Source organism: Ammospiza caudacuta, chromosome 18, assembly GCF_027887145.1.
Source record: "Ammospiza caudacuta isolate bAmmCau1 chromosome 18, bAmmCau1.pri, whole genome shotgun sequence".
Taxonomy (NCBI): domain Eukaryota; kingdom Metazoa; phylum Chordata; class Aves; order Passeriformes; family Passerellidae; genus Ammospiza; species Ammospiza caudacuta.
Genome location: NC_080610.1, coordinates 13,746,832 through 13,768,905, shown reverse-complemented (window position 1 = coordinate 13,768,905; position 22,074 = coordinate 13,746,832). Strand labels below are relative to the sequence as shown.

Sequence of the window (22,074 nt, the reverse complement as noted above, 5' to 3'; positions counted from 1 at the left end):
TGATTTGTAGAGAAAATGCAGAGAAGGTCCAACCATGTAGGGCTGCACACCCAGAGCCCACCCTCCAGTTGGGCAGCTGAAGGTCACATTTATTCATATATTAATGCAGAAATGACAGTGCAGAGCGGGACAGGCTGCAGGAATTCCAACCCCACCGCTCTCCTGGGGCTCTGCTGCAGCTGTGCTTGTTTCAGTGGGCTTGGGGAAACTCACACACGTGTGCCAATAGCACAAACACCCCCAAACTGCAGGCAGGCTGTTTCCCACACATCCACGCACGTGTTGCCATGCTCCTTTGGAACACACACCACAACAGCTGCTCACAGATGTGTTTCCACCCCCCTCATCCTTCACACCAACACACACGTGCACACACACTGCTCCCAGCACGCAGACACACCTGGTGCACCTCTGTCCTCACTTCAGCTGGGGAGCTCAGTCATTCACAGTGCTGGGTTCTGGATTTGGAACCAGAATGGTGTTGATAACACACTTTTTTGGTATTTGTTAATCTCCGTTTATCCTAGATTTCTTTTTTTTTCTCTTTTGTGTATTGTGCTTTGCCAGTGAGGAGGTTTGTAAAAGAAACTGGGAGGGAGCAAAGCTGGGACAGATGACCTGAACTGGCCAAGAGGATATTCCACAGCACAGAACACAATGGCCAGTGGCATAACTGGGGGAGTCACACCGGGGGCTGATCTGGGTTTGGGGAGGGGCAGTCTGACATCAATCAGCTGGAGATGAGCAATTGCATTGTGCATCGTTTGTTTTGGGTGGTTTTCCTTTCCCTTTTTATTATCATTATTATTCTATGTCACTTTATTTTCAATTACTGAACTCTTCTTATCCCAACCTACAAGCTTTACTTTTGATTCTCCTCCCCATTCCACCGGGATGGGGGAAGAAGAGAGGGGGGGTTGCGTGGGGCTTCATTTCCAGCTGGGCTTAAACCCGGACAGCGTCTCCGGGGAATGCACATCCCGTCCTTTCGCACATTCCCACACACCTGGTGCCTTTCCTCATCCTCATCCTCCTCCTCCTCCTCCTCCTCCTCCTCTGCCAGGTGCGCGCTCCCGTGCGCGCGCCCGCCGCGCCGCGCCCCTCCCCTCGCGCGGGCGGGCGGGGCCGCGCTGTCCCCCCGTTGCCACAGCGACGGGCCCGGTGCCGCAGCCGCACCTGCGCCTGCGCCGCCGCCCCCGGTGCCGGTGCCGCCGCCGGTCAGTGCCGGCCCCGCGGGGCACCCGCGGTCCTTCGGGCGGGGCGAGCGGCGGACCCGGCTGGGGCCGAGCAGGTGAGGGCCCGGGCTGCTCCGGGTGGGGCGGCGGCTGAGGCGCGGGGGCTGCGGCGCGCTGCGCCCTCCGCCCCGGCCCGCTCTGAGGGGGCGTCAGCGGCATCGCGACCCCCGGGGCCGGGTGGGGAGCGGGGCGGCGGCGTCGCTGCTGGGGCCTCTTTCCGCCTCACACGAACCCGCCGCCCGCCGAGGGACCCTCCCGTGGGGGCGGGCGGGGCTGTGAGGGCGCTCCGCGGCCGCGGCCCCGGGACCTGCGGCGGGTGGAGGGGCCGCGCCCGGGCTGGGCGGAGATGGCCTGGCGAGGGGGAGCGATCAGCCCCAGAGGGTCGGGCAGAGCCCCGCGGGGTCCGGCAGAGCCCCCCGGGCCGGGGCGGCCGTTGCGGGGCAGCGAGCAGCGCGGCGGGTGCGCGCAGGGCGGCTCCGGGCCGGGCGCTGGCGCTGGACCAAGGCGCTTCCTGAGCGCATCCCGGGCCCTTCTCTGGTCACTGGGGCACAGGGGCCGAAGGCACTGCCCTGCTTCCCGCTGTGCCCGCCTTGTCTTTCCGTTTGTGCCGGTTCGGGGCAGGGACGTGTCGGTATTTGTGTTCGGGATGTGCCCCAGACAGAGCCCGGGAGAGCGGCCGCCCATCGCTACCGCCCGCACCCGCCGGGGCAGCTTTTACACCGCATCCTTCGCAGCGCCTTTTGCATCGCGCCTTTCCACTTTACAAAGTGTCGTTTTCTGAGCAGCACAGGGCCTGCAAAGGGCTGGACGGGCGGATTGTGTTTATTTTGGAGTGGGTAGGGAATAATTGAGAGGAGGAGGTTTTTCCTTTGGAGGAGAACGCCTATCGTCTGTGGATCTGGCAGCAGGGAAGTGCAGGGCGTCTTCAGACATGGAGATGCTTCCAGACGCAGTTTCCCTACGCAGGACATGGGGTGGGACAGCAGGGAGCAAGGAGGGGCCCTTCCCGCCCTGGACAGCGGTGAAATGCCCCTGAGCACACCTTATTAAATTGAGTAAAGCTGAGACACTGAAGGTAAATGAGAACACAGAAGCTGAGGCAGCCCTGGGGGTGGAATTGTCTGTTTTGATCTGCATTGCAGGTGCATAGGAAGCATCCAGGGTACTTGTTGGCTTTACTCAGATGGTAAGATGCTTACACTTAAAAAGCTGCATTGAGCTTTTGCAATATCAATTATACTTCTTAATTAAAAAATAAAAGACAAATGGATGTGACTGTAAATACTGTGCCTTTTCCCATATAATTTGCTCATTAGTGAATGCAATTCTGTAGTGCATTATTATGACTGAGCCTCTGGGAGACTGACATTTATGCTTTTAAACTGCACATTGCTTTTGGTTTGACAATTTAAAGCAAGTGCTTTATACACAGATAATGGCTGACTTGTAATATTGTTGATTTTTCAAGCTCTTGGTTGTACTGAGGTTTCAGCAGTCATTTTTAGTGAAACAACAAAGATAGGAAGGTCATAATAAAGGAAAGTATCAGCTGCTTAAGTGGAAAGAAAGAATATTGGCTAAACTGATGCTGACCACTTGTTTTCATCCTCTTGTTGTACTTCTGTTTAATATCTCTGTAAAGTTTCCTCCCTCATCCCCTTAGAAAAGACAAAGCTCTCATGACCAATCCAGATACTCTAAGTCGTTTCCACTCCAGTAGTTTTTACAAAGTACAGCAATAATTTCATTTCTTATCATCGTTTCCTTTATATCAGATTTCAGATACAGCTGCATACTTTCAGGGCTTTAAAATTATTTCTTAAATGTGTTTTATTACAAAAATCCCACTGTTCCTTAGCGTGCCCTACTTCAAGAGGCTGTAGTTGTTAAGGGCGATATATTTGTTCATCCAGATCTACCACGTTAGTCAGTCCTTTAACTGCAGGAGGCAGAACACAAACTCCCCAGTGCTGTTATGGCAGAATGTGGATCATAATGTAAAGTAAAATAAAATATTTATTTAACATTGTAAATAGCATAATAAAGGGAGGACACTTGTAATTTTTAGGTATCTCATTTCTGTTCTGTGGCTTAAAAAATAAGAGTTTAAAGTAGCAAAACTGAAGGATTGTTTTCATGTTGGATAAAAAGATTGCTGTGTTTATCATTTTACTCAAGTTCATGTTTGACTTCATTTTAGATAGTGAAGTTTAAAAAAGATAGCAAGTTGTAGTTTATTTTATAGAGAGAACAGACATCATCTTTCTGAAGATTGATAATGCTGAAATTTTTTTTTTTGTTGACAAGATACTTTCTATGCATATTTATGTATATGTGTCAGTTAGTAACTAAAAGTGATGGGTTTAGTTGAGTAGCACTTTACTGAAAATTCAGCAGTTAAATAAGTTGAGGAGGGGCAAAGTTGAGTGTGTGAAATAACCTTTTCTTATTGCTGGTTGGGAAAGCACAGCCAGCAAGAGCAACATTTACAGATGTTGGTGCTGAAGAAGGACAGGTGCCCAGCACACGGTGACACAGCGAGGGGCTGTGGCAGTCCCACGGGCAGACCCTGCTCTGCTGCCCTGCCAGGGGAGGCTCCCAGTGGTGGAACCAGGGCCAGCGCCCCCCGCAGGACCCGCCTGGGCTGAGCTGGGAGGGTGCCCCTTGTTCAGGCACAGCTCTTACCACCCCCTGCTCCTTCTTGTGCACAAATCCAACATTCATCTGAACAGCATGTGAAAATGGCAAATCGTTCATAGAGTGGGAATGTCAACCCCCTGGTTAGCACCTGCTGTCCCTCACCTCTGTTCCATCCCCTTCACCTGTAGCATCATCAATAAATGTGGGCCTGATTGGCCTCTGTGCTCATTTTTAAGTGATGTACAAAATATCTTCCTCTAAACCAGGATGTCCAGCAGTGTGATAATAGGTGTTAGTCTATCTCCACGTGAGCAGTGAATGATTTTGTTTAATAATGTTTTGCCATTGTCTACCAGCTCATTTCTCCTGCTGATGTTAAAGACTATGGTGCTATAAATAGGAACAATAATTTATTTACTACTAGATGTTAGAGGCATGAGAAAATATTGCTGAAACGGATGTTTTCAGAGTATTGGAGCTTCTGCAAGCTGTTCGTTTGAGTGGTTTTAAATAATCATTGAATAAAGGCTTTTCTTTGGACTGTGATTTCTTCCCTGCTTCTGGGGAACATGTTTGTTCTCATTTTACTCTAAGGAAACCTTTGGTTTGTATTTAAAATGTTAAAATATGTTGCTGCTCGTTGGTTTTAATTATTTGATTGAGAGAGATAGGGTTTAAAATCAGTTTATTTAAAAACAGTGCTGGACTGACTGAAAACTCTTAAATGTCATGGCCTGTCCGTGAACAGAATGGTGGCTGTCTCCAGAAAGGCTGAAAATATCCAGGGAGCAGTGGCTGTGTGTAATCCGATCGGTGCCCGGAGGGAGGGCACAGAAGGCGCGGCAGATCGCCTTTCTGTGGAGCAGAGGTGTGCAGCTCGGGAAGAGCCCATCTGCGAGGAGAAGCCGTGGGAATGATGTCAGAACCAGCAGGTTCCCTTTGTACAGAAGTGCGTGTGCTTGTTTCCTTCCGAGCCCCAGAAAAGCTTGGTTTGAGCTGAGTGGCTTTATTGTCTCAGTTTGAGATACCTGGGTTATGTAAGGAGGGTATAAAGCACCTCTGTTTGGGGTCCTTTGTCTTGGCATCCTATTTAACACCAAAAAAATCTTGCTTAGGAAAAATTGGGCATAGGTCATCACCACTACCAGATTTCCTTCATCAGCAGCTCTCAAAACCTTTAGCAAAGTGGGGGCCAATTTTTGTGTGTTTGATTGTAGCTGCTGTTCTAAAATAATAAAAATCAATGCCTTATGAAACAGAATGCATTAGAGAAAAGCATCTCCTCAGCCTGTTACATTTGCCTGCAAATAGTTGTGCAGTTCTGTGGAGTTGCTTTGCAATAGCTGCTCTCTGTAAATGATCTCTCAGGACAGATTTAGCTTCCTGTAAGGCTTCAGTGCCTTCTGCCATGTTTCACAAATATCCCTGGTAACCTCTGAACATCGTAATTTCTGTGGGAGCTCATGCTCAAGCGAGTGCCTGGAGCTGGCGCTGCTGCAGGAAGCAGTTCTGCCTGTACCACCCCCTGACCTGCTTACAGATTCTATTTTTTATTTTTATTTTTTTTCACCTTCCCCAGGCATCTACAGTGCTGCACAGTGAACCTGCCACCTGAAAACAGCCAGTGGGAAAATGGGTTTGTTTTCAGCTGCACCAGTTCCCTGACCTGGGTCACTGAATGAAGGTGATGCTGGAGCGTTTCAGGAATGCAGCACTGAATTCTTGCTCAGTGTTTGTGAGTGGGATGGGTGAGACAAAGTCATGGCTGGGCTGGCTGGTGAAATGGTCTCATGTCTGTGTGGTGATGGGTTTTTGTCGAGTTTGGGAGCAGGAAAAGGCCCAGCCAAGCTGGTTATGTGAAACCAGCTTAGTAGTTCTTTTGGTTTGTGTTTCAGCAGGCTTCAGAAAGGGCAAATTTTTATATTGCATAAACACATTTTCTTCAATTTCTGGTGCAATTCTCACATTCTTGATCATAGAGGGCAGTAAATTAAGAGAGGGCATGGAGTGTTCATAAGTGAGTATGTGATCTGTGAAAAAAGCCCATGACTATTCTGTAGTATAGTGTTATTTCTAAGCATGAATTTGGAGTTATTCTTAACAGATTCTTGTACCAAAACCACCCACAGCCCACCTTACTAACTTAAGTCCTGATTCAGCTGTAACTAAAGCAGGAGAACTTTCTTAATGACTGGAAAAAAATAGAATGAGGCTCAGGTTTATGTGTAACACTGATATTGTGTTAGTCTGGGAGAATTGAATAATAATTTTCTTGTCATTCTTCTGACAAAAGAAGTTGGTTTACTAGAAAGATTAACGTGTCTTTGCAGTTTTGTGACTGCCTGGTTGTGATTGGGCTGCAGTTTGCATTCTGTGGCTTTGCTGGAGGTTATATTAAAATAACAAATTGTTTTATCCTCAGAATGAAAGGCTGAATAAAATAGAAGAGCCATTCTTTAGGAGCATGTGCTAGAGAGCAGAAGAGAAGCAACCTGTTCCTCTACCTGAGATGTAATCTTGCTTGTGAGGGCTTTTATTGTCACTTCATCATTGTTAAAGGGGTTCTTTTGAAGTAGTCAGTGTCATTTAGGTAATGCTTTCTTTGTCTCCCTAAAGTGAATTAGGCTCAAATGGGGTGATTGTCAAAGCTTCCTGCCAGAGTAGGCTGTTTGTTCCTGACAGCTGTACAGCCATAGCTTTGCACACCCTGATATTGGTCATAATAACTGTGTCTGTATGAAATGCCACTGCAGGACTATTTGATTTGGTGCTCTAATAGTCTGTGTCACAGGAGTGATTTTAACGTCTGATTCCTCTTAATCCCTTCCCTTGTGACAGCTCTGGGGTTGGCTGGTCTCAAGGACAGAGAAAACTCCATGTGAACTATTCCTGTCAGTGCTCCTGACCCCAGGTGGACAGTCAGACACCTGGGCAGTCAGTGAGTTCTGTGCAGAAGAACCAGCTGCTTCCTTTGGAGCATCCAGAATTAAATCATTGCTGCCTGGGTGGTGTCCACACAATGATTCTTCCTGCTGCCATACCAGCTGCTGTAGGAGTAACAAAAAATCATCTCCTTACTAAAATGCTGAAATGTATGCTTGCAGGACATTCAGAGGTTAACTTTAAAGAGTTTACACAGCCTCTGATCAGAAAATGATGGGAAAGTCAGGCAGAGAAACCACTGAGTAAAATAGCATCAAAAGCAGTAGAAATGGAAAAGGAGCTGAGAAAGCGAAATCATGTCCTTCCTCTGGGAGGACAGTGGCTCAGTTCCTTCTTCCCCTCCATTGTCTCTGGGAAAGAGCTACTAATTCTGCTGGGTTTGAAACACAAAATGAAAAGATTAGAACAAGTTAGTGGGTCGACAGTGATGTGAAGCATTGTTGTTTTGTAATGCAGAAGGGTGAGGATAGAGATGCTGCTGCAAGAGTGTCACTGATAAGGCAGCACTGGAGAAGGGAGGGATGGCCCGAGGTGGATGTGTAGGCTGAGTAGATTTTCTGAAAAGCTTGACTTCAGCAGCACTGGACTCGTTGAACTGGCTTAGTCTGATACATGGATGGATGAGGGGTGAGCAGAAATTTGAAACTGGAACAGTTTGTCCAGTTTGTCACTGAGCTGTGTTACTGCTGGATCTGCTTCAGGAGATGTGTAGTGGTGTGATGGAATCAGTTTGTGGGGGATTTAAAACAAATGTCCAAGCAGAAGGAGAGCAGAGCCCTTGAGTTGGCTGTGGAGGCTGCAGGGTCTCCTTTGTTGTGTCCTCTGAAAGGAGCTGAGCAGACACTTTGGGGATGGCACAATGTCTTGGAGATGGAGAGCTGATCTAAGCAAACAACAACAAAGTGACTGTCAGTAATTTCAGCATTAGAGCTGTGTTTAGATAAGTTTGGTCAGTTCAGTGACAATCTTTAAAATGGGGTCTGGCTAAAACTTTGGAGGTTCTTACAAGAGATATCCACTGTCCTTACTTAGTTCTTGAAATTGTATTTTGTATAGCAAACAAATGACATTTTGGCAGCTTTTATTACATTTTGATGGAGCACTGGCCAGTGAGCAGTGGAGAGGAAATGTCTGCCCATACAGATTTCAAGGCTATGAGTTGGCAGGGAGCTACAGCAGCTTCTCAGGTGATGGTCACCCCATCCACGTAGAAGGAGGTTATTGTGTTCTGCTGAGTGGATACCAAACAGGAATGAAAATGTTAAATCACTGTTGTTTGGGCTTCGTTCCATCCTTTGGACTTGTGTCTAAGGTCAGAGATTAGCATCTCCCTCCTCCTATCTTGCAGCAGGGCACAGAGATGCTCTGATTTTATGCAAAGGCATCTGATACGCAGCCAGATGCTTGTTGCCTTGAAACATTTTGAACTCTCTCCAAATCCTTAAGATCCAAAAAGGCCTGGAGCCTGCACATCCTCTGCAAGGCAGGATGTGGCTGTTAAAATGCTGGTGACTATTTATGGTGAGTCTGTCATTAAGTTGCATTTTGAAAGCTCCTGTTTAATATTTTTTCCTTTTCCATATAAGATTCTGTGTGTGTGTATTCCCTTTTGAAGAGAACATGCTTTTATAAAAAGACAACAGTTCCTTTTTAAGGTGAGCTTGCAGGAATGATAATTGAAGTTACCTTCTCTGCTTTACTGGAAGATGATGGCTTAGGTAGGTGCAGTCATGATTAAAGTGTTGTACTTAACATTCCCAAGGGAATTCTGTTTGACTCATTCCATTTGCTCCTTCTTGGCTTTATTCAAGAGAAATTGTGAATCCATCGTTTGGAGGAGTTGAAGCTCAATCTCCGAGCTATGTATAGCTATGTGTAACATTTGGTGTTGTGGTGGTCCTGAGAAATGAGAAATTGTGGATGTTTGAAGGGTGGAATGCATTGCACAATCCACACAAAGCCTCTGTCGCTGACAGGTTGGACATTTGATGTTCAGGGCCAGTCCTGCTGCCAAAGAGGAGAGGTGTCACCCTCACCATCACCCCTGGACACTGCAGTGTCCCTTCAGTGTTCTGCCATCCTTCCCAAATGCTGTGCACGTTCCCAGGGGACTTTGCCAAGCTCTGCATTGCACAGTTCTGTCTGTGTAAGAACATAGCAAACTTTTTGTTGTTGTTGTTGTTTGGAGACAAAGGGAAAGGGGGAAAACCATAGTGACAGAACTTTGTGCTGTGTACGCACTCACAGCGTTCTTCCCAGCACTGCTGTCATTTATCTGCCAGCATCCAGCCAGAGCCTGGTAGATTTGGGAGCTTGTCCCACCAATTTCCATGGTGGGAGGTGGAGATTGTTCTTCTGGCTGTAAAGGGCATCATTGACTTCTGCATTTGCTGTTTCTCTTGTGGTTTTTGCAGGGAAGGAAAGGGGACAGCAGACACCAAGGCTGCTCTGAGGGGGAGAAGCACAGAAAGGCTGCAGAGGGTTGTGGGAAACTCCCTAGTGCAGAGGGGCTGCAGCTAAAACCCATCATGGGTTGATTTAATTGATCTCACTGATTAACTTAGTGCTGCTGCAGGGATGATGATGCTCTGGTGCTGGCAGTTCTTATTTCCTTCCTAAGCCTGTAACACTCGCTTGCCTCTGATTATATTTGTTTTCTTCAGAGCAGGTAATCCTGGTGTGATCTTTCAGATGCAGAAGATCAAAGTGAAAAAGCAATTGAGGAGATTAATAGTGAGAGCCTTGTTCTGGTTTTTCTGAACATATAGGAACTAGTTTTTAATGAACATGTTTATTTGTAAGGACTGAGCTATGAACAGTTACTGTCTATTGCTGGTGATGAAATATTTTTCTATTCAGGCAAGAATTTTCCTGTTCAGGTTACAGTTACAGGTGTAAAGCCACCATTAATACCCATTGTAAGAACAGAAGCTGTGGGCTATTGTGTGGAGGCTTTTCTTTCACCTACTTCTATGACAGCTTAGGGTTTCTTTTGGGAAATCCATTCCTCGATTAAGGATCCCCTCTGAGCCTCAGTGTCCTGCACAGTTAGAGCTCCAGCTGAGGCTTTATCCTGCTGCCATGCTCAGTCGATCAGAGCAGGATGAGCACTGAAGGAATGGGATGATTCAGTAAAGCTCCTGTCTGTCTGATGTCAGCTTTGCAAGCCAGAGGATGTCACTTTGAAAATGTATCACAGCTTAAATATCCTCACTCCTCAGAATTAATTGCTGTGACTGTGTAGTCTCCCTTCCAGCAGCCCCCCAGCACTGTGGCTGTGAGGGACCACTAGTGTGGCAATGATGAGGTGTTGCAAAATTTGTTTAGCCACCCTAGAAATCTCTTTTTAGCATGTGTTTGGTCCATAATTTTTGCTTGTCTGCTAGCGGTGGTATGACCCATTCACTGGATAAAGCACAGTTGGCACCACTACCCACATTCCTGAGCACTGAACTTAATCCTTGATCCCTGTTACAAGGTAACCAGGCTGTTTGGCTCCTGCACAGAAGTGGATTTCTTAACACGTTTCACACCTTCATTTTATTTTTTTAACAACTAAATATTTATTTCTGTAGGGATAAGTCAGTAGAAGACAAAGTCAGTTCAGGTCACTGATGAAATCAGGTGGGCTCTGTGTGTGTGATTTCTACACCACATCCCCAGGTGCTTTAGTGTGTCACCAAGATGCAGGAACACTAAGTCTGGTGTTCTTTTGGGGAATTGAAGTATAAAATTAAACTCAGGGCTGTGATATGTTTAGGAATAACAAAAGTGTGTCATTTGCTCTGAGCTTATGTTCTACCAATTTTAAACTGGTAGAAAAAAATTCTTGCCATAAGACTCCATACCAAAGAATGCCAATGGATAACACTTGCCATGCCAAGGCAAACCCATTAAGGTCCATCTTGGCCACCGTGTGTGGGCCCATAATTGCAGGAATGGTTGCAGTGCCACTGCAGGTGGTTGTCCAAGCAACAGGAGTTCTGACTCTTCACTTACCCTTGTAACCTGATTACTGTAATGGTTTCTGCACATACAACAGAATTTAGCCTTTCCTACTAGCAGCACAGGGGTCTTCAAGGATGTCTGTCAGCATCATTCTGTTAACTGTGTTTATCTTTGGGTGTGAGCACTGCTGTAGCCAAGGATTACTTTTCCAAGGCTGTTCTGTAAGGGAAGCCCAGTGGTGGAACAGGTTTCCATGTACTTGTAACCTGAACAAGAACAATCTGTTTGTTTTCTCTTTGAGTGAAGCATTGTCCTTATCTTGCTCTGTGTGATTGGGCCTGGTGTTGAGGAAACCCAAGAGCAGCCAGAGCTTCCCTTGTGCCAGTGCCCACATCTCAGTTTGGGCATCCATGGCAGTGCCACCTGCCTGGCTGTGCTCAGACCCCGGCTTTGCCTCTTCCCTTAGAGCTGCTGCATTTTAGTGCTTTCTCCCTTGTTCTTGCCAAGGATTTTACCAATCCCTGTGTCCCTGGGGGTAAGGGAAACCCTCAGCAAGATGGGCACAGTAGCCCATTCCTGAGAACTCTGCTTTTAACTTGTAACAGGATTAATGACTTAGACTGTCTGAAGTTAATCCTTTAAATGTGTTAACTCCAAACAAATGGGTTCCCTGCTCCAGCCTACAGTATAATTAGGCTTTTGATGAACTTTGAGAACTTGTAATCGAAATAGTCCTAAAGCAGAAAAACCTTTTGTGGCATTTGATGTTCACACATCAGTCAATGCATTAACAGTAGAATTCAGCCATCCCTGCTGATCTGGCTGCCAAGGGAGGATCCCCATATGTGCAAGGTAACTCACCATGACAATTCCATGTGTGTTCCCTGGCAGGGTGAAGATGGCCACCTCCACCCTGGAGAACCAGCTGCAGAGTGCCCAGAAGAACCTGCTGTTCCTGCAGCGGGAGCACACCAACACCCTGAAGGGGCTGCACGCGGAGCTGCGCCGCCTGCAGCAGCGCTGCACAGGTACCCCTGCCTGGGAGGGGCTGCTGTTTGTGGCTCCTGGCAAACTGGCTGGTCAAAGACAAGCTTTTTTCATTTGTTCTTTAAAAAGCTGATGGTTCAGTTGTTTTACATATTTGCTAATCTGTTCTTGCTTTGGGCAATGGGAAGAGTTAATTCTGTATTTATTGAAAGCTGTCATTGTAAATCTGCTCACCAGGTGATGTATGGGCTCCATGATGATGTTCTAACAAAAATAAACAATTTTTTTTCCTCAGATTTAACCTATGAGCTGACTGTAAAGAGTTCAGATTCATCAGGTAAGGAGTACATGGCTTTTTTTTTAATGTTCATGTTCAATTTACTAATTTTTTTTCAATGTTTGTATTTTCTTTTCTACTCTCCAGACTTATTTATTTGTGAAGTAAACATCAAAAATTCTTTCCCAAGGTCACACAGGAAATCTGTGAAAGAGCCAGGAATAGCAGCTGGAACTGCTGACTCCACTAGACAGTTCCTTGCTTGCTATATGGGAACACAGGACACAAATTTTAGGGGCAGAAGAGTGAGACTATTTTTAAAACTTAGCTGAGCTGGTGCTGTAATTAACCACAAAGTTTATATATATATATATATATCTTTGTATACACTAGGTTCTAGTTATTTTATATGTATTATTATAACAACAGGTAAAGAGCAGGAATAAGATAATTCCCTGAGGTTAACCCTCTGGATCAGGGATGGTGTGGGATGACCAAAGTTCATCTTTTGGATTCCTCTCAGGGATGGCAAGAGGAGCCCTATTGTGCTGTTTTACATAATGGCTGTTGTTAATTTGAAACACTTCTGCTGTTCTTCTAGAAAGTGGTGGTTCAAGAAGTGATGAACTCAAAAGTAAGTGCAAAGATCTTGAAGCTCAACTGAAAATCAAAGAAGCTGAAAACACTGAATTGTTGAAAGAACTTGAACAAAAAAACGCGATGATAATGGTGCTGGAAAACACGATTAAAGAAAGAGAAAAGAAGTATTTGGAGGAGTTAAAAATGAAAAGCCATAAGCTCAATATGTTGTCCAGTGAACTGGAGCAGAGAGCGAGCACGATTGCCTATCTGACCTCTCAGCTGCATGCGGCCAAGAAGAAGCTGATGAGCACCAGCGGGACTTCGGAGGGGACCCCCTCTGGCAGCCCCGTGCTGTCCAGCTACAAACCGTCCCCTCCCAAGGACAAACTGCCCGAGACGCCGCGGCGCAGGATGAAGAAGAGCCTGTCCACGCCGCTGAACCCCGAGTTCGAAGAGGCCTACAGAATAGGGGCAGAGAGCCGCAAGCTGGTGCTGCGAGAGCCCGTGGATGCCATGCCCGATCCCACGCCCTTCCTGCTGGCCAGGGAAACAGCAGAGGTGCATCTGATCAAGGAGAGGCCCTTGGTGATCCCACCGATCCCCTCGGATCGCGCGCCCGGCGAGTCGCACAGCCCCGCCCGCGAGAAGCCGCACAAGGCGCACGTCGGGGTCGCCCATCGCATCCACCACGCCGCGCCCGCACAGCCCCCGCAGGAGGTGGAGACCCTGGCAGTGGATCAGGTCCATGGAAGCAAAGTGGTCAGAAAGCACTCGGGGACAGACAGAACTGTCTGAGAGCACCACGGAAGCGCTGTTCTGTGCTGGTTATGCACTGTGAGCCTGTAGGGTAAATAGCACCTGCGGTGAAGTTTCTTTTGATGCCCCATGCATGCCAAACTCCTCCCAGGTACATCATTAATACATTTTGCTCTAACGAAACCTCCTAGGACTGTGTTCATATGGCAAGGTATATAAGCACTCCATGCTGTGGCCAAATCAGGGGGACCTGACCGCTTGCTTCCAAGTGCTGCTCCATTTAGTGTAACTGCACGTGTGGGCAAAGGCAGGGGCTGCGTTAGTGAGCGCTCTTAGAGAGGACACCCCTCCCTCACACTGCAGCCACACCTGTTGGCTGGTAACTTGACCTGGCAGGGGCTCTCTTGTCTCCACTGTGTGTGTGAGCACTCCAGAGCCATCACTGACCTCTGCCACAGCCGCAGCAGCACTGAAAGTTGGGCATGTGTACGTTCACTTTAATGACCTAAGGACGTCCCCAGAGCCCCAGCAAGCACTACTTGATTAATCCTAAATACTTTGGTTTGTGGCTTTAAGTAAAATATGGGTGGGGGAAGCACCATTTAAAGGGTTAACAACCCTCATAGAAAGAGTATGAACACTGGGTTGTTTGTGGGGATCGTTTTGGGTTTTTTTAATCAAATAGCTTCACGACACATTTTATGCTAGTCAGTACACTGCACTTGTAGCACCTTCCATACTGGCTCAGAGCTCCTTTTCAGGGAGGAAATGTAACTGGCTATCCAATATGGGAATGGTTCTTTATGCTCTAACCTGCACTTTTTTTTGTAAAGGGATTATTTTTGTTTCCTAAAAACATTAGTCTTGTTCTGGGCATCATCAGACAGTGCTGGCTGCTGCCAGCCTGGAAACCTGAGCTGCCCCTCTAAAATGTGAGTATTCAGTTGTAAGTGATGTAACTGATCCATACAGGAGAACCTGGCATCCTTGATTTCTGTCCTTGTGGATTGGGATGGACTTGCCTTGCACTTGACCAGATTCCCCTACTCCTTTCTAGTAGGTAGCAGGTAGACCCAACAGCTGTTAGACTACTTGATTCATTTTTTTTGTTTTTTCTAGGAAAGAAAGGCATACTAGGAGCTGGGAGGGTATATAGTTTTTGGATAGGAGCACTAGTTTGTCCATTTTTCTTACATTCTGTTCACCTCTGCTTCACTCTTGTCTGCAGCCTCTGAGTAGGACCAGCAAGAAACACTGGCTCCCAAATGCTGCTAAGCTTATGATGTGCCTTTAAAATTTTGGAACGTGTATTCTCTGTGACAGCTGATGAAGGATCCCTGCCTGTCCCGTCCCCTCCCCTGCCAGCTGTAGTTTCCCCTTGTAAGCTTTTCCTGCAGCTGTGTTGGTGTGTGTCCCTGCAGAGCCTTGGCCCACTGTCAGCATCCCGGCCAGGCTGGCAGAGCTGCTGTCCCGCTCGATTCCCGCAGCATGACCCTTCCAGCAGGGCTGACCCCGGGCAGGCTCTGCCCTCTGCACCCTCTGGCACTCGCTGTCCCGCAGCCCTGACCCGCCTCAGCCTCGCGCCTTGCTGGCTCTGTGGAAAGATTTGTTTCACAAGTGGTGGGGAGGGATCAGAAAGGGGCTGGTTAAAGCAAGGTTGTTACTCTGAGGTTTACTGGTTTTATGTGTATTGCGTTAACCAGCAGCTGGTTTGGTTACTTTGGTTGTTGGCACCATATTTTTATGGTCATGTGTTGTATGAGTGACCTACCCTGCCACTTGTTGGAGGCTGGTGGGAGGCACCGCTTCCAGGCAGTGCAGAAGTGATGCTTTGGGCAATTAAAGACATTTCTTACAACCACCCAGGCAAACCTTAGTCTTTGTGTGTGTGGAACCAGTTTACTCTCTCTTGCAGCCACAGACTGGCTTGGAACTGTTCCAAAAGGAAACACAAATTACAAAAAAACACTATTCCTCAAACACATTTATTGGGAGTATAATACAACCAGGCTGATACTAACTAAAGTCAGGTGTGCCTAACTGAACACAGCCCCACCCATGGTGCCAGATCTCTGCCTGGGACTGGGTTTTTTCCCTGCACTTCTGAAGGGTTTCATTCTGGGGGAAGAACACGGTGCCTCTTTTTGGCTGTCACTCCGCATTGAGGGTGAGACACACGCCCTGGAGGACCCACCAGGAGATGTGCCTGGTGGTGTACAGGTCAGCTTCAAAGACCAGGCCGTAGCCCATGGCGTTGCGGCGCAGGGAGGTCGTGTACACCGGGGTGCGCAGCGTGTTCTGCAGGAGGAGCAGCACACACACTGAGCAACTGCAAACAGCCAGAGCCTCCAGGAGAGAGGACTGGCTTCAGAAATTCACTTTGTTTGTTAGAGATCTTTAATAGCCAATAACCAGAAAATGTAAGTCCCTTTTTGTAATTTACTGGGGATGGGAAATAATTGAAAAAGATGGGGGAGTGTAAGAGGGCCGGAAGGGAAAAGAGGCAACAAATGCATCAACTCCCTTAGAAGATGGGATGGGTAGTGTAAGGAGAGTGTTAAACCAGGTGGGAGTGATAATGATAAAATGCAGTTTCTGGGCAGAGAGGGCAGGGCCTGCCAGCTGGGGAGCTGTGACAGCAGAAGGAAGGAAATTCAGGAGCCTCACCTGCAGCCTGAGTCTGTGTGCTTCTATGGGGATGATCTTCAGGATGGGCAGCTCCACCACCGGGACACGGGGCTTGCTCTGGGTGAGGCAGCCCTGCTCTATGTCCCAGTCTGCTCCTTCCAGGAACAGACCAGAAACATAGCAGCCTGTGAAGGCAGAAAATGCAACATTTGGGTAGACTGAGCTCCTAGAAAGGATCTAGGAGATCTCTGCAGGTAAGTGTTCCTGCAGTCCCTGCTCTGGGCACTACAGTCATCATCACAAACACACTGCATTTCAAACTGCAGCTGCACAGGGTGCAGTTTTCTGAGAGCTTTGTTTTTATCATCCAGTTGTATTAGGAAATCGAATTAAATTGTCTCAGTTGCACTACACATGACAAACAGTAGCAGGAATAAATGTGATTTGCTGCCCTCCAATTGCCTAAGTCATAGAGAGCTTTGTAACTCCCCTGGGCCTGATCATTGGGTCACTGAGAGCAGGTGAAGGGTCAGGACAGTTGTTCTGCTACAAATATCAAGTACAGCATTTAGATTTTTAAAAAATGAGACTTTTCCCCTCCTCTGTTCCCAAACAGAACTGGTACTCAGAGCCTTGCTTAGCTGTTCCCTGTACCCAGCTTGTTATATTTAGTTATTAGAATTAGAGCAGTGCTAGGCACAGAGAGCTCATAAAGAGATATTTACACAATAAATAATACGTATTTTTAGGTGCTTTTTGCTTAAGTACATTTCAATATATTATTTGTGATGTACAGAGATCTTTACAAGCCTGCTGGAACTGGTAATGTTCTAAGCATAAAAAATCAGTATGTCTTTATACATGTATATATAGATACACTTTTGTATTTATATATACATATATATGCATAAAAATACTTATATATACACTTATATATATTTATATACATTCATACACACATATATATTTATACACACAATTTTATATATATATATAAAAATCCATACACATATAGTTAGACTTTTTTAATATATATATATATACATATATACATACACTTTTTAACATTTATATATATAAATATTGATACACAAATATATATATATATATATGTGTGTGTGTGTGTGTGTGTGTGTGTATGTATGTATATATAGAGAGCAAGCAAGGGAGAGGTCCCTGCCTGTGGGTGGGAGGAGTGTGTGTGCTTCATGCACACAGGAGCTCTGCAGGGACAGAACCCAGCCACTTCCCATCTGGAAATCATGAGGACTGTGAAATGCAAACCAGGGCAAATGCCTGCCAAGGTTTAACCTCAGTAATTTAGTGTGCCATGCAATTTCTTTCTCTCACCAATTAACTACTTAACTGGTTTTGCCAAACAATTGAGAAAACACCTACCCTGAGCAGCCCCTTCAGTGATGTCTTCTGGTTTCCTGTACTTGGTTACCTCTGTGTAGAGGGTGGAGTGATCCAGGGGCCACCTGTTTTTCCTGCAGGTGGCCTGAACAAGAGCAGTCAGGTAGGACTCAGGAATGTGCAGCCCCGACAGCCACATCACCTCAGGCTCACCATCGTTGACCTGCAAGCACAGACAGCGATGGGCAGCACCTGGCACTCACCCTGCACTGCCCTTGGAGAGGAGCTGGGCTGAGTCTGCAGCCACAGCTATGCAGTGCTGGCACTGGTTCAAGAACTCACCTGAAGCGTTCACTGGCCTCTGCCCCAGCCTGCACAGCACACTGTGCAGGTAACAAAACAAAAGGCTGTCAGAGGCACTTGCTTACCCAGCTGGTGTACTGGTCATATCGAGCTCTAAAGAAAATGATCCAATTTCCAAGTGTTTTGAGGGTGTCGGGGGCCAGGCGCCGCCAGATCCTAGGAATCTGCCCATTGAAGAGAGCCTGAGCCACGTCATCCAGCTCACTGCTCATTCCAACTTCCCCAGCCAAGGCCTGGAACAAGGTGAGAGTTCTGAGGGCAGGCAAAGCTCAGCTGGTCCCAGGGAATTTTTGGGATTTTACTCACACGTTGGAGCTCAGCCAAAGACTTTCCCATCCGAACGATGAGTTTATTAAAACGTTCCAGTTCCTGCAACAGCACCACAGTCGTAGGGGCGATGTTTACTCCAAATCCTTTACGTATCTGGTCAATATCAAATACTTGAGGTAATTTGTTTTCTATATCCTTGGCAACATTTGCAATATATTCATCTCGACTAATTCCTCCACCAGTTTCACCTGAAACCAAAACATTCTGATGAGACTAAATCTGTACTGAATCTTCTGAGAGAAGACTGAGAGCTGAGTCACCTTTTGGCATCAGTCTCCCCCCCCGTCTTGTGCTCTGACCTTTGCCCACAGCCCTGCATGTCCCAGCTGTGCCTCTGGGCAGGTGTTGAGCTTCTCCCTGAGGCCAGACACAGCCCTGGAGCTTTCCTGTTCCCAAACCCAGTTCAGACAGGGCCCTCACCAGTCTGGGGCTGCAGCTCGAGCAGGTGGACCCACATGTCCCGCACGGCCTGCATGTAATACCCGATCTCGGCGTTGGCGTGAAGGCCCAGGACCTCAGGGCTGTTGGAGAGTGGCAGAGCTTCTATGGCCTCTGCAATACAACCACACAAGCTCTGCTGACCAGAACACCACAGCAATTTTGCTATTGCTCTGCTTGAATAAAAAATCAAATGCTAAACCTGGTGTTGGAGTAATGCACAGAATAAACACTTCTAAACACAGAGACTCCCCCACAGAAATATTACATATCATTAACAAAATTAACATGCTGCTTTAACAACAGAGGTTCTGTGGTTTGGGGTTTTTTGGGGTTTTTTTTTAAACACCCGAGGAGCTCAGTGACAAGCTCACATTCCAAAGGACTGCTCCTGTAAAGCAGTGGATTGTAACACTGCAATCCCTACACCAGCAGTGTTTGGTGTTCTGTTCAACTTCTCACACCCAGCAGCGATGTATGGAGACAAAGTACACTGGAAGCAGACTATTTTAATGTGGCAGGAGAGGCGTTTCTTACCAACAAAGTCATCCTTTCCCTTCCCATCTGGAATTTTATAATTGATTGTGTTGCTTTTATAAAAATGGAACACCTGGAAAGTGTCAAACAGGAAATCCCCGAGGTACTCATCCATGTAGACAGTCAGGATGCGCCGGTCAAAGCTGTCGATTGCACGCCCACCATACATGACCTGGGAATCAGTGACATCAGTGTTACAGCACTGCCTTTGGAGCAGAAAATACAGCTTAAAAAAAGCACTGAAAGTCAGAAATGCTCTTTGCTTTTGTGGTGGCTGTGATGGATCCCAAGGACAACTCCAGTCCCCTCTCACGGGGACAGGAAGGAAATATTTGATCCTGATCTGGAAAGAGCTGCTCTGGGCACTCCTCATCATCCATCTGGGTGGTTTGTGTGCAGTGGGGCCTTCCTGAGGTACCAGCAAAGTAACATTTTCCTGCAGGACTTCATGTTGCAGCAGCTGCCAGTGCAGTGCCAGCTCTGAGAGCACAGATTTGTGCAGCTCCAGTGATGCCCCACGTGCCAACAGCCCTGTGCTCTTCCAGCACAGCTCCCAAGGGCTCTCTCAGAATTAATTAAGCAGCATCACTCCCTGTTGTGCAGGTGCACACAGTGGCCCTAATTCCCTGAGACTGAGATTAAGGCCCTTGCTCAGGGCTACACTGGAGTTTCAAACCTGCCCAGGAAAGATTCCCAGCTTTACTTGATGCAGCCCATGCAGAAAGGAAACTTAATTAATCTGAATTGCTGTGGCATTGTAGCACTCACCTCCCCAATAAGATATTTGAGACTGCTCCAAGGGATTTGATCATCCTTTTGTTCAAAAGCTTTTGTCAAGTATGTGTTAAGGATTTCCATGCACACCTAGTGAATTTGTTGGAACATATGAGATAAGAAGATTCATAAATCAGATATACATATTTATAGGTTTTATTTAATGCAGTTCTTGTTTGAAAACTAACGATTATTTCTTTCTGAAATAATTAAAAAGCTAAGTATAAATCCTCTTACGAAAAGAAACCCATGAGAGAGGCAATAAAAACATGAAAGATTGGGAATCTAATTTTTAGCATCCTAAATTGACATTATAGAAGATCAGGAGTCTACATGACTCCTCAGAAGCAGACAAAATACTAAGCAAAATCTAATTGTGAGAAAGGTTAAAGCTGGATAAATTCTGTGTTTTCAAAAGTAATCTGAGCTACTCAAGAATATAAGAGCCATTGAAATTGTTTTCTTACCTGGAAATCAGATTCATTAAAATCATATGGTACATTCCAACCAACCTTCCCAAACTTCCTTCTCTCCTGAACCACAGCATGGAAGAATGCCAGAACATAGACTAAGGATTTAAAGGCAGGATGTGGGCACTCCTCTAAGGCTTCAGGGGGAATTTTGAAGTAGGTGGCTCTCATATTCAGTTTCAGACCATTAGGTGGTTCTGTAACAACCTACGAAAATAATTAGGGAAGCCATCAAATTCTGGATAACTAGAGGAAAATAAGTTGTAAATATATCACATTAGGCAAGTTATACAATGCAAGTTTGACATTTTAAGTTGTTTTCCAAATGCCTGTCAAATATGGATTTTTTCTTCTTTCCTTCCTTAAGGAAGGAAACTTGAAAGGAAACAGACCTTTTAAGTTTATCAAGGTAAACACACCTATGCAAAGAGAACTCTATATTATTTTGGAATTAGTCTTATTGGCAAGACATTAATATTTCTCATACTTGAAGATCTAATTTACTGAAATACCAGTATTTTACACATTTTAATGTGCCCTATATCCTCACAGTAAGATGCTTTAACAACGTGGCTCTACTGCTGATCAAAGTGCCAGAGCAGCCTTTTCAAAGGGCTCTAAAACCTCAGCTCTCAGTGCTCCTGGCAAGACCCAAAAGTGCAGATCTGCAGCCTTAAAGATCCACTCAGGCTCCTTTCCCACTGCAGGAGGAGTGGGAGAACAGCCCAGAGCTGCCACTGAGCCACTGCTTTCCACTCTGTGAAATGAAATAAATGTTTACTGGCCAGGGCACCACAGCAGCAGTAAAGCAGCCACAGAAAAGAACATTAGGGCAGAATCATGGCCTGTGTCTTCAAAATAATCAGCTCAGCCTTTAGTGATAAACACTGCAGCCTGAAGTAGCAGCTGGAAACCATTATCCACTTCCAACATCTGCTCCACGGGCACTGCCAGCCTGACACTGCCCTGGCTCTGCCCTGCAGCATCAGGGCTGAGAGGCTGTTTCTGTCTCTAGGTACTCCCTCATTTAAATCTAAAGACCATTTGCAACATCTCCAGGTTTACTCACAAATCTCTGCTTTGAAATAACTGCTGAACAGTTTTCACCCAAAGGAAACATGCCAGGAAAATAAACAGGATGATGATGAAAAAAGGATTTGGCTTAAATAAAGACAAAGTTGAGTTCATAAGCCTGGGCCAGTGTGCTGCACTGAGGTCAGGCTCCTCCCAGAGCCAGCCTGTTCTGCTGAGCACCAGTGCCAGGACAGGCCCTCCTGGCTGGGTTTCCCCACCTTTAAGGCTTTCTGCAGGATCCCAATTGGGAAGCCCTCAGTTGGGTCAGTCGTCAGCCAGAGGCGAAAGTCTTCGTGAGGATCTGTGATTTTCTCCACAGCCTTTTCCAGATGGATGAGCCACTTCACCAAAAGGTGACAGTTCTGCAGCATGAGCCAATGTCCATGAACCACTGACTCCTCCAGCAACTGCAGAGCGATCTGAGGACAGAGGGAGAACAACCTGTAAGTCTCCCTTTACCCTGAGAACAAACTGCCTCTGATGGGCTCGTGCAGTGGGTAGGAAAGTGGTGGTCTAAATGAGTCTGGTAGGAGTTCTTCCACTGACTGAAATCATGGCAAATTCAATCAGCTCTTAAGCTCTGGACATCCTGCCTTAGTGTCCATAACAAAAAGGAAAGTCACAGAAAAGGCAGGAGAAGCATCAAAACTTTCTGGTAGCAAACACTAACTTTCAACCACCTCATGTCCATACACAGCAACATCTTCTCATCTCTGCTTTTTAACAAGTGAAAATC

General features: G+C 46.5%; 2 protein-coding genes across 3 annotated transcripts in view; one reads left to right on the top strand and one right to left on the bottom strand.

Moving 5' to 3' along the window:
* The first annotated feature begins 1,181 nt into the window (after positions 1-1,181).
* On the top strand, positions 1,182-15,182 carry CCDC92 (coiled-coil domain containing 92). 2 transcript variants are annotated; one of them, XM_058816797.1, is made up of 6 exons: positions 1,236-1,291; positions 4,624-4,824; positions 5,455-5,559; positions 11,658-11,794; positions 12,049-12,090; positions 12,632-15,182. In XM_058816797.1, the coding sequence occupies exons 4-6, from the start codon at positions 11,665-11,667 to the stop codon at positions 13,405-13,407; spliced, it is 948 nt and encodes a 315-aa protein (XP_058672780.1). In that variant the 5' UTR covers positions 1,236-1,291; positions 4,624-4,824; positions 5,455-5,559; positions 11,658-11,664; the 3' UTR covers positions 13,408-15,182. The 2 variants fall into 2 exon arrangements, with proteins under 2 accessions (XP_058672779.1, XP_058672780.1); XM_058816796.1 differs by lacking the exons at positions 4,624-4,824; positions 5,455-5,559 and having other exon boundaries at positions 1,182-1,291.
* Positions 15,183-15,519: 337 nt separating this feature from the next.
* DNAH10 (dynein axonemal heavy chain 10) overlaps positions 15,520-22,074 on the bottom strand; it is a 49,356-nt gene continuing 42,801 nt past the window's right edge. Inside the window, exons 66-75 of the mRNA XM_058816498.1 lie at positions 21,557-21,757; positions 20,262-20,471; positions 19,789-19,884; positions 19,021-19,192; positions 18,466-18,597; positions 18,022-18,233; positions 17,781-17,948; positions 17,395-17,575; positions 16,036-16,181; positions 15,520-15,666 (exon numbers count right to left, since the gene is read on the bottom strand). Coding sequence (XP_058672481.1) covers positions 15,520-15,666; positions 16,036-16,181; positions 17,395-17,575; positions 17,781-17,948; positions 18,022-18,233; positions 18,466-18,597; positions 19,021-19,192; positions 19,789-19,884; positions 20,262-20,471; positions 21,557-21,757 — 1,665 coding nt within the window. The remainder of the gene's footprint in view (positions 15,667-16,035; positions 16,182-17,394; positions 17,576-17,780; positions 17,949-18,021; positions 18,234-18,465; positions 18,598-19,020; positions 19,193-19,788; positions 19,885-20,261; positions 20,472-21,556; positions 21,758-22,074) is intronic.

What these genes read in the sequence shown, in the direction of transcription:
- CCDC92 (XM_058816796.1), top strand. Translation starts at nt 11,665, where the DNA reads ATGGCCACCTCCACCCTGGAGAACCAGCTGCAGAGTGCCCAGAAGAAC. An exon ending in CCTGCAGCAGCGCTGCACAG is followed by an intron (nt 11,795 to 12,048) that starts GTACCCCTGCCT and finishes TTTTTTCCTCAG; the next exon opens with ATTTAACCTATGAGCTGACT. An exon ending in AAAGAGTTCAGATTCATCAG is followed by an intron (nt 12,091 to 12,631) that starts GTAAGGAGTACA and finishes CTGTTCTTCTAG; the next exon opens with AAAGTGGTGGTTCAAGAAGT.